Genomic DNA, 12,127 nt, shown 5'->3' with positions numbered 1-12,127 from the left:
CGTTTTTGCAGCGTTTAAACGAGTTACATCTTAGTCTAAAACAGACGAAAAGTAACCAAGTGTACACACATGACAAAAACAAAGCGTTTTCCCTGGCGTCATCTGTGCCCCATAGCCAAATACATAGCAAATAAGACAAACAAACAAAAAAGAATGATAGTAAAATCAGTAGGCATTGCCTATATGGAAACAGCACTGTTGTAAATAGGGAGGCCGAAAATGGTTTTATGTTGCCTCATCTTGCAGTATCAACATGTTTTAAATCGTTTTACGTGGAAGCAGAACATTATTTGAAAAATCTAAACGAGTTCGTCTCGAATCCCCAAAACACTCTGGTTGATGTTTTCACCAACAGAGGCCGCTGTTGTACAATTCCAGCACTGAAATGTCTATATAATGTCTAACTGTTCAGTGTTGTTTGAATTTTTTTTTTTTTGTTGATACAAAACACGACATGACAATAAGTTCACCTGAAAACTAATATCATAGTACATTTTAGGCTGATTTTGGAATTTGGTTTTGAAACTGGAATTATGGCTACTTGTGCTACTAATACTACTACTACAACCAAGATCATTCAGTAAAATCTCATCATGGCATTTTGGTTGATTTAAATATTTATTTACGAGAAGAATCACAAAGTTAGTCCAGTTGCATTTTGACAGCGAGGTCTCCGATCAGTTGTGCGGTTGTAGAGATTGAGTTGGGTCATTGGTAGAGAAACAAGCCTGTGAGCACACACTGATAACACACTGGTAATGACCCAAAGCCACACACACATGACACAGGGTTTTGTTTGAATTTATTCAAACACTGAACAGCAACCATCGAAAGTAAGCAATAGCAATCACTTGTGACCTAGCAGCTGTACGATACATGAGTGATCCATGTACAGGATGTCTGTTTGAGTTTTGGGATGTTATGTGTCAAAAGGGAAGGAACATGCTCTTTTCATCAAAACCAAGTTCACAACAATAACACCCGACTCACATTTGGTATACAAAAGCATTTTCTTCAAAATAACACAGTACAAATGATGTAATCTCCACCAGAAAGTTGCTTTAGAGTACTGATTTGTTTTACACCACATTGTTGTATTTTGTTATTTGCGAGGTGGGCAACTTACATTTTTCTGCTGGTCCAACATTCGTCATTTGTCAAAGACCAGCCCCCTTTCCGGCATCATTGGTCCGTCCTTTTTCAAGCCAGACAAAATTGTAATCTGCTGTATTTTTTTCCAAACTTCCACCACCACTAGAGGGCTATATTTGACATTTTTTTTTTCCTTTTCTGGTCCGTCATTGGTCAGGTTTACTTCTGTCTGCACTCATACTACTTTTTCTGTTTTTGTTCTTACACTTAAAGTTAACACCATGTCTGTGGTTCTACAGTTACACTGCAATTGAAACACGACACAGGAATATAAGTGTAACACGAAACCAAAGCCATGTTTCTTATTCCACATCTGAGGGAATGTAGAGATGCAGGAGGCGAGAGTGCAATTACCAATCGTGTCAACTGGATGTCAGTATCATGCTTCACATGATATTCAAATAATGGACATCAGTTCTCATTTATAACTGCCTGCCCTACAACTATAGGAGACAGTTTCATTAACATTTGTTGAAATTTGATCTGTCACATACACTACAAGTAAAACCAAGTATTGCTGATGTTGAATTTGGTAAAGAAATCCACAGTTTTTTCTTAGCTTTCCTGTCACTCGTTGTCCGTTGGTGATGGACTGACGGACAGTCAGTGCTGACCAAGTGCCCACCTCTTATTTGTCAAATGTACTGCATCTCTCTTGATTACTGGGTCATGAGCGTATGTACTTAGTCCAACTTAAAAGTCCATTGAGGATTTTTTTTATGCTTTAGTTTACAATCTCCAGCTCCTTCATGTGGTGATGAGATACCAGTACCAGAGGTACCAGTACTGAGTTTTGGCGCTACATTTCCTGAGAAAAAACCTCTATGACCAATCCACCTTTTACAAAAAACACGTGACGGCGCTTAAAAAGGTACAAATAGTTTTACAAGAGAACAATGCAGGCAAACGATACAGCAGTCATGGCGGTGAGCTTTGCGCTTTAAACCACAAGAGCCAACATGAGCACAAAACTACCGGACTGAGAGGCAACATTTTTAACGATGCAAAAACAATGCTGTCGTTGCAGGTGAGAAGAAACTTGCTCCGGTCTGCACCGATGTCACCTCTCTACCACTTGTGATATGCTATCAGAGATAAACGACTGAGTAAAAAACAAACCATCTCATGTACTGTATGAAACACATAATGGACCTCATATATTTGTTATACAAAAATAGATGATTTGAAAACAAATTTAAAATATAAAAATAGACATATATAGTCAATGGTATGTCACATATGCATGGTTGATTACGGTAGCTTGGTAAGTAGACAACAGTTTTTTTTAGCTGCTAATGACTGTTTCACAAAGTCAATATGTTAACACTGATGAATGAGAAAAGATGAGCTTTTATCCTCGGGCAGGATGAATACGGCTGATAAATTAGAGTTGGATACATGTCTTTAAATCAAGTCTATTTCCATTGAGGTCACCAAACAGAACATTTTTCAACAGGGTTCATGGGAGTGCCCTTTGGACAATGAAAAACGCGGGAAAACTCATTGAACTGGGAAACGCTGCCAATCACCCTGAAAGGTGAGAAAAAACATATATTAGTGCATTGGGATAAAATATGGACCAATGTGTACTAATGTAAAATCGAATGTGTATTAAGTGCGTTCAATTTACCTGTAATGTTCGGGTGCATGTTTATCTGTGAGTAACTGCAAGTAGATTGACTGAGATCTTCTTTTCATACACCAGTTCTGAAATAATGAAAAGAGAATAATGAGATTTTCCGTAACTATTAACTCATTCAATGCCAGGGACGTAAGTTCACGTTTTGTTACGAGTCCAGACATTATATCCCAGATCTTAAGTATTAAATCGATAGTTAAGCACACTGAGGACATTCATTTACAAATACTTCAATTTTAAATCAATACTTGAATGTTTGGCCTCTTAAAGAAAACGTGAAAATACGTCCCTGGCATCGAATGAGTTAATATACACACTGACATTTAAATTTGAAATTTGAAAATTTTGAAATTATTATTGAAATTATTAAAACATTTGAAATTAAAAATCTTTGTTACCTGTGCGAAAGCAATGAAGAACAGTTGCTCATGTGTATATTTGAGCCCTGGTAGGGGCCTCTCAGGGCCATGTTCTCTCACCCATTTTAGATATGCCTGCAAAGAGTGAGTATGATAGGGTTTATGAAAAATCAGATGGTTAAATTCATAAGCAGCACAGTGAACTCCAAATTGATACGGTTTTGGCGCTTGCCAGCTAATTTTGCTCCACACCCCCCCATCCATGTCTTTAAGATCTTAAAGGGTGCATTAAACTTTCCAGAGGTAAATATATGCATATAAATTACATTTGGAACATTAGAAATCGAATTTCTTATTAAATATGAAATTTCAGGACTAACATTTCTAGTCAGCAAGTGAAAGGTCTTGTTTACTGAAGCCACACCTCTCAGCGTGTGTATGTGCCCCCCTTCATGATGTCGTTCAAAAGCCAATCGGCCTCGATACAAATAACCACAAAAAAGCTAATGTTGTAGCCATCAGTGTAGGGATTCAGAGGCAGAATGAATGAAGGAGCCAAAAACAGGCGTTTTTGAGTGGAGTGTCCTATCAAATCGGTCCCCTTAGGATACCACTACTAATGCTAACATTTCCACCACTTGGTGAATTATGTACTACAAGGTTGATTATCTGGCCGTGTGCTCCCAAGCACACATTTTTGCCACTTGAATAATTTCTACAGTATGATTTTGTCACTAATAAATGAAAGGTTGCCATTTACTTGGCTGACTTGGTGCAAAATATCTCCTCCCCAAATTCGAACTAAAACGGAAAGTAAAACACTTGAGCGTCTCCTTGGATAAGGTGGGTGTGTTTGTACTCTTGCATGGGCGGTACAAGGGCCTGTTATATGATGATATCACCTTGCGCAAGCCATTTTTATCCGCTTTCCGTCTGATGCAGGAAGCAAGCTCCCGTCCCGCCCCCACATACTGATGAGCTAATGGTGAAGCCGACTTTACTTACCGACAGCTAATTGGCTGGCTGCGTTTGGCTCCTTTGTTTGCCATTTAGCTTTTAGTTTCTACTATTGGAAGCGAAGCCAGAGTGCGGCAAAACAAACAAATCCGCTTATTTAAAAGACAATGAACATCTTTCACCTCACTAATACGACAGTTCACCGTGTACTATAGATGCATGAGCACAATACCAATCACAAACAGCCCCTTGCACTTTTTCATAGAGCAATCAAGTAAGTGTGCTGCCTAATGGAAGCTAAGTGTGTTTTAACGCTAATTTGTGCGCTAAAAAACATTCAATTACCTTGCGCAAAGCCACCACTGCCTAATTTAGCCATATTCCCAACACCATAAACACTTAAGGAAAGTGCCCATACAGATTTCATTCCATTATCATTAGTGGAAGCAGCATTTCATCACCAAGTGGCCATATTAAACGCTTGCCTATTAGAGTTGCAGTATAACATGGTCGTGCTTCCAGCAATATTTCGATCACTGGTTCTTCACCTTTTGAACTTTGCTTGCAACTTGGTGTGGAATGATTATTATCAGAGGTTCAAATAAATGGTAAATGTTCTTTCACTTTTTGGCTCTTTTCTACCTTTTGCACTCAAAGTGCTGCCAACGTTTATGAGCTCATACCCTTGCATCCAACTCTTCTCTGCAGTCGCTAATAGCTAAACTGCCAAACTCTGGTTGAGATAAAACACAGTGACAGTAAAGCATGAGTAGCCAAATAATTAAATGTCCTATGGCTGCACCGAAGACAAGAATTCTGCAAAACACAGCGAGGAAGCTTATTGGACATTGAATGGAAAGTAAGATGCTTGTAAACCTCTCAATGGGGATTCTAAAGTAAACCGTCAAACATTCTTTGACCATCTTCTGACAGGCTCTAAATCAGGGGAGCTCAATTCATCAGTCACGATCAACCAGTCCATCGTGATGATAGTACTGTTAGATCGCATAACGTTGCCCAAAATGCTAAAAACAAAACAAAAACAAAAAAACAGGCACACACAACAGGGCTAAAAGCTAACAGTAACAAACAATGATGTTGGTAAAGGTATCACGTTCATCTATGTTTCCAATCAATTAAAGCTACTTTTTTAGTGATGGAATGAAATATACTGAGGCTCCGACGTTTGTTTCCAGTAATGGAAGGGGCGTGTCCACGAAACGCGTATCGAGGCGTGCCTCATACGAGCAAGAACCGGAAATTACGATGGTTGAAGCCTCGCTAGCCGCCTGCACCATGTGACCGCTTCAGGTAGTGGTGGCCCTCAAGGACCTGGTTTAGATACCACTGTATTATACTGTAACAGTACTCACATAGTATGACAGCTTGAGTCCACCCATGTCTGCTATGTTCTCTCCCAGTGTCAAGCGACCGTTAACCTAGATAGAGAAAACAAATTCATATTTTATTCTAAAGTCTTACAGTAGGATTCAAAATGGACTGCAATAAGGTGTTTTGTTCTTAATTATGTCCAGGACAGAAAGTCGGAATAAAGGCAAGTAAACTACTCATTCACATATGGATTAGTAAATGATCGTTGTACATCAGGTGTGGTGTAGCAGGTAGCTAGTCAAAAGAGGGTGCTAGGGTGCCACCCTTGAAGACAAAAAAAAGACAATTACCGCTGTTATTATTTGTCTTTTTTTTGCTAAAAAGGCTCAAAGTAAAGTAAAAAATAAATAAAATGAATGAAATAAAAATGCATAACTGTGAACTGAAAGTCACGCCAGGTAATTCCAAGTAAAACAAAAAATATCATCCACGTCATTAAGCTTGTGCCTAATTTGAAGAATCTTAAAAATAAAACATTCTGTCTTTTTTTAGGGCTTTCATAATCGATTATTTTTTTTAATGGATTATTCTCAAGAATATTTAATCGATCATTCGAATTATCGAATACATTTCCCTTTAGGATGAGAATGTATTCCTCGAGTACTATTTTTCAACCAATTACTTTTTATTATTTAAGCCACAAACAAAATAATCAACTCACCCTCTGATTGTAAACGGTGAAATTATCGTAGAGCTTAACAATACATTCAGCCTTCTTCTGAAACTTTCTGTAGCTGTCCTCAGTCCACCACTGTTGGAGGTTGCCATGGCGATCGTACTGTCCCCCTACGTATGGGGACCAATGTTGTAAAAGAATGCAAAAATGATATACAGTATACGAGCGACACGATTCAGGGACTCAAAGTGTTTATTTCTGTATTCTTAAGGTCAGGCTTGACTGTATGCGATAAAGATATTTTTACATCACCGCTACCTGTAGATTTTCCAACAATGCATGCGAAGAAAAGTATTCTTACCCCAGTCATCATAGCCATGAGTGAGTTCATGGCCAATGATTGCTCCTATTCCTCCATAGTTCAAAGACCTGGCAGGAGTAGAGAAAAATTCTCACACAAACGGCCACTCTTTGCTGTTGTAAATCATTCTGATCTGTTAGAATAATACATCTAAATTAAAAAAAAAAAATCTCTGATTGTTGAGGGGTTTTCACTGGAGATTTTAGGTGAGCTCTGAAAGGGAGTAATTAGACCAATTAAATACAATGGATTTCTCTGTTTTTTCCATCTCTGACAGCACAATACACTTGTCAATATCATTTCTTCAAAATCATTCAGAGTTTCAATTTTTTTTCTCATTAAAAAATTCAGCCATCACACACAATTTCTCCAAAAATCACAACTGTCTAGTTCTACAGTTATTTTAGCTATTATAACACTGTGTAGAAATTCATTGATTCAACAGTATTTCTGGAAATGGGGAGTTTTCCAGTCATGCCAAACTATATAGCATGCGCCTGTCTGCCTTTTAATGGGAATGCGCACTGAGCTCACTCATGCAGGTACACCCGCTAATGGACTGGACAAACACACACTTTTCTTTGCAATATAGGGCTTAACAGTTTGTTATCTATTTTACAAAGTGCACCAGAGAATGTAAGATGAAATGTCACTCCTCTAGAAAAATTCAACACCTCACGCCTCACCTTTCACACACACGCAAACGTTTTTTTTTCTATCCTCGCGGGGGCATCCCGTTGACATAATGGATTTCCTAGCCCCTAACACGAACCTTAAAAATCACAACAGTTTGCCTAACCCTAACCGTAACCCTAACCTCGGCCAAAATCAGATTATCCTCTAAAAGCAAGTCTTGACCCTTAAAAAGAGGTCCACCAAAATGGTCCCTACAAGTACAAGAGGTCCCCGCAAAGACAGTAAAACCCGGAATTTGGTCCCCACCAAATAGCGAAAACCAAGGACACACACACACACCCGCGCACACACGCACACTCACACACACACACACACACACACCTCTGGCCAACTGCTGACCCCAACCGGAAGCCGGCTGTCTTTGCAGCTCATGCAAAGATGGGAGTCCAATTCGAGGGCAGACTCGGGGCTATTCACATGGCTACGTCTGAAAATGACTTTCTGACAGCTAGTCGATACGCTGCCTCGCAATGAGCCGGACTCCCTCGCTAAAACTAACTGGCTGATTGAAGCTTCAATTACTGCGATAGTGAGGTGTGTGTCCGCGCGTGTTTGTGTGTGTGTGTGTTTGGGAATTTTGAACCCCTGAAACGAGGACAGGTCCGCGCACAACCATTAATTAATATTTATCAGCATGCATGGCAGCAGGTAGTGGAATTAGTGGTGATCTCCACTAATGAAGACATAAAAGTCTAACGTTAATGCTTAGCATAAACTGTTAGCTCTAATGATCTCATTTGTGAGCGTGTGATTTATATAAATAAAGAAGGCGCAAGTTAAACAGTTGCACTCGTGTTCGAATCCTTTTCACCAGCGTCGTCTCTAATATTTATTTGTGTCACTTTTTAAAACCACACATCAAAACAAGATCTCTGACTTGAATTCATGCAAGAACGGTTTGCAAATGAAGTTGTAGCTTGATGAGGATGACTACGGTATGACAGGCAATTAATTGTTCTAATTTTAAAAGTTGATGTCATTTCAGATGCAGTTTCTGCTCTGCTGCACAGCTTTGTAATGCTTATTGCTCAATAAAGTTCCTAATGGATTTTGTTCTGTACTTGCATGACATGAATGGAACGTAACGGCAGCATGCACAAGCACAGGTAGATTGATACAAAATAAAAAAAAAGTGTCACTGAATAAATGTTATCAGTATTGCCACATTAAATATTTGAAAGCTATATTGAACGATTCAATCCTTTTTTGGGGTTAGTTTTGGCTGATCGTACTGGGCAATTAAAAAAAAAGTATACTGTATAACTTCCATATATATAATTTTATGCATACAAATTTAATGTTATGAACTGCAACCTTTATTCCCGTGCAGGTTATCCCTGACAAAAATGGCTTCTTTGCTCAATTTTTGCTGATGCGGCTTAAATGCCGGAGCGGCTTATAGTCCAAAACAATACGGTAACTATCCCTCTACGGGAGTCGGTGGACATTAAATGTGCCTTCAGATTTTAACATTCACGAGTTCAAGTTAGATGGGAAGTTAGTTTGGCATATTGCGCATCTCATTTGTGTGCTCATTTGAAATTCCCAAGATGAGCAAATTGAGAGATAAATAGATGAGACACTGACAAAGAGGAGTCCTCTCTTCTGTCAAGTTCTGTCCAATTACTTAACTCAAATTCAGGGAGGAGACCTAGCAGTGAAACCTGTTCCATTAGCGAGACCTTGTTCACTAATTGAGCTCTTTGTGGCTCGTTAAATTGATTAAATCAGGGGTGGGGGCCTTTTGGGAAGGAGACGCTTGGCAGTATAATGGAGACTTTAATGACCTTTGTTTTTTGAGTCACTGGTGATCGCATTGTACCTGTGGGACACACAGGAAGACACGAAGGAGGACAGAACACTTACTGTGGGAATTCAGGGTTGTACAAAGTGGGTTGAAGGATGCCAGCTGGGAAAACTGAAAAACAATACAGCCACAACATGAAAGTGCTCCATATACAAGTAGCTATTAAAAGTACACTATTTATTACAAATTTATATCGTACATAAGGCCAACGTATAGATATGCACTGCCCCCTTGTGGCGAAGCAAATAAATTAGCGCAACCCAAAATTGACAATATACTTTGCAGGGGTGTCAAACTAATTTTTATTGTGGGCTACATTGTAGTAATAGGTTCTGTCAGAGGGCCGGAATGAAAGCGAATCAAATCGATTTTAAGTGAGATGAACACACATGAACCCCCCCCCCCCCCTCCCCCCCCTTAAAAGTCAAAGACAACTTGCAAGTTTGGTATTTTAGCCAGAAACTTCAAGTTAAATCAGCATTTTGTGGGCCACATAAAATGATGTGGCAGGCAGAATCCGGCCCCAGGGCCTTGAGTTCCGGCAGAATCTACTGGAAATGTAACTGGATGGCTGGTGGAGCAAAATAAGCTTAGTCAAGATGGTCAATGTTCTATCATTCTGGCTAGGAATAGTGAGTCGTTGCAGATCAAGGTCAGAGTGCACGGATTTCAATATAATAAACACCACATGGTTTAGGTGAGTTGTGAGGACACATTCATATACATTGTACAAAATGGTGGGTCGTTTAAAGATTACTGAAATAAAAACATGTGATAATTGGAACTCAACAAAATTCAGAACTGGATGTACTTTCCTTTTTAGGTTGATGGAAGGCATTTTGAAGGGAATTGGTGTTTACATCATGACCCGGATTAGCATGACTGCATATGTGTGTCACATAGCCAGCAGGAGCAGGCAAAGTGGTTTTGAGAGAAATACTCACATTAAAACAACAAATTGACTGACTTTTAAATTGTTGTTGATTTTGATCATAACGTCAATGCAGTCGTGACTAGTTGACTAATCGTGGCTAGTCATATACTAGGGGGTTATGTGAAGGCATATCGAGAGGTACGTGAAATTTTAACAGGCTTTCTGCAGGCATCGATAAATCTAATTTCATGCTTTGCAATTACCATGACAAGATCGGTGTTATTTTTTTTCTTTTTAAATTAAGGGCAAAATAACTGTAACATTGCTAAATTGTGCTACAGTGCTTTTTTTCAAAACGTTCCATGCCTTTAGTTTGTTAAAACATACGGATCCGCATTGTCATTAGTGAAACAATTTTCCAGGAAGAAATAAAACTAATGATGGATTTTCTAGAGTTGCTGTCTAAAAATGTTGAGCGATGGAGAGAGAAAGGCAAGAGAACATTTTTCACTTCTTAAACTCCAAACGGTGGCGCAGACGTGCTAAGCACGTGTGGCCCATGGAGGTTTTGCAACTTGCACATTTTTCATTCGTGACAAAGCAACAGCAGTACTGGCAATTGCTTCTAATTAAACAAGTAGGAAATAAAAGCGGTTGAAGTAGCTGCATCCGAAGTGAGAGAAATGTGTGTGGGACAGGGCTGTTCTGACCTCCCCGCCCTTTACATCAGCTTATGAGAAAACCATTGATTTCTTTTCAGCGAAGGATTTAAACCAGTAGCGAGGCCGGCAGGCAGCAAAGAATGCTGGGCCTCCCAGTGAGCGACAAGAGTAGTGAAAAGGTGATGGAGCGTGGCTATTTGCTAATTAAAAAGGTATTGTTGCTGCTTAAATGGGGGTAGACACATTCTGACTGTTTGAGTATCCCCTGTTTTGATTAATGTCAGTAAGGACCCGATTCTTGAACAATGATCCTATGGTTCGTGGTGTGGTAGGATTATTCCTATCTACGAGGGAAAATGGTCAGTGTTGACAATAATAAATGTATTTCAATATTTATGATTGCAAATCCGGGCGGGTTTGCATGCTTTCTCCGAGCCTGTATGGGTTCTCTCAATGCATGGTGTATTGCACACATTAAAATTGTCCTTATTGGGTGGATGAATGGGTGTTCGTCCGTGTGTGCCCTGCAATTGGCTGGTAACCAGTTCAGGGTGTCGCCCGCCTACTGCCCGAAAACAGCTGAGATAGGCACCAGCAACCCTGCGGTCCTGAGGATAAGTGTCTATAGAAAATGGGCGATCATCAGAAAATCCTGTTCGCAAAGCCTGCTCTGTTTATTTACTCGTCATTCACCATGGTAAAAAAGACCACAAGTTAAGTTTACTTATGAAATGTAACTACCAGATTCGCTGATCAGGTAAGTTTCGTCTTCCTTTCCTACTAGTACGTTCTTCTTTCAATTTTCTGGAAGTCTGGATGCCCTAGCTGTGGCACCACACTGCCCCACACAGGTCATTTTTGGTACGTGTGGTGAGCTGTCTTTTGTCATCTCCAGTACAACACACACTAAAGCATCAGAATTTACTATTACTATACACGTGGGAAGTTAAACACTGTTAAGCCAGGGTATCAATTTAACTCAATTTGCGCCCTTGATCTCGATGCATCAAACTCAAAGCATCAATGAGGATAAAGAATACAATAGATTGTCAAAACAGGTAGAGGTTCAAAATGGCATCATAGGTTTTATTCTAAGGACCTGTATAACCATTAACACCTGCAAGTTAATTTTATGATCTGCAAGTAATAGAATTCATACATTTACTGGCGAATAAAGAACGTTCAATGCTGACTTTTAAGATGTCCCTCTGCCATCTTTATTTTCAATATTCCTAATAGTCATGTTTGTAAAAGCCATATCATACTAAGTGCATATTTTCAATAAAATGCAGTAATGTGTATATTTCCAATGGACCATAACCATCAAGCTTTATATTAGGATTCATTCTTCTTTTTGTTCATCATTTTGTCAGTCCTCACAACTCATGTGCGTTTGTGCAATCATCATTGCTTTTAGCTGTGTAAACACCTGCCTAATTTTCAGTAAAAAACAAAAGCAACGCAGACTTTAATTGGATAAAGATCTTGCGAGTCTGAAAGCATCAGTGGCTAATAATCATTACGCCTCATTTATCAGCAGTAATGTTTAAGACCGTTATCCAGATTTATAAAGTAAGAAATTAAATATCCCACTGAAAAACGAATACAATGT

The 12,127-nt window shown here is 39.2% G+C and overlaps 1 protein-coding gene across 1 annotated transcript in view; it reads right to left on the bottom strand.

Moving 5' to 3' along the window:
- Positions 1-783: 783 nt before the first annotated feature.
- ecel1 (endothelin converting enzyme-like 1) overlaps positions 784-12,127 on the bottom strand; it is a 37,720-nt gene continuing 26,376 nt past the window's right edge. Inside the window, exons 12-18 of the mRNA XM_088428528.1 lie at positions 9,039-9,090; positions 6,477-6,544; positions 6,161-6,285; positions 5,481-5,546; positions 3,190-3,285; positions 2,783-2,859; positions 784-2,682 (exon numbers count right to left, since the gene is read on the bottom strand). Coding sequence (XP_088284654.1) covers positions 2,583-2,682; positions 2,783-2,859; positions 3,190-3,285; positions 5,481-5,546; positions 6,161-6,285; positions 6,477-6,544; positions 9,039-9,090 — 584 coding nt within the window. The 3' untranslated portion in view covers positions 784-2,582. The remainder of the gene's footprint in view (positions 2,683-2,782; positions 2,860-3,189; positions 3,286-5,480; positions 5,547-6,160; positions 6,286-6,476; positions 6,545-9,038; positions 9,091-12,127) is intronic.

Source organism: Hippichthys cyanospilos, chromosome 11 (assembly GCF_059441005.1).
Source record: "Hippichthys cyanospilos isolate Australia breed blue-spotted pipefish chromosome 11, RoL_Hcya_1.0, whole genome shotgun sequence".
NCBI classification, from domain to species: Eukaryota; Metazoa; Chordata; class Actinopteri; order Syngnathiformes; family Syngnathidae; genus Hippichthys; species Hippichthys cyanospilos.
The sequence above is the reverse complement of the archived record's forward strand: the minus strand, read 5'-3'. Positions and strand labels throughout refer to the sequence as shown.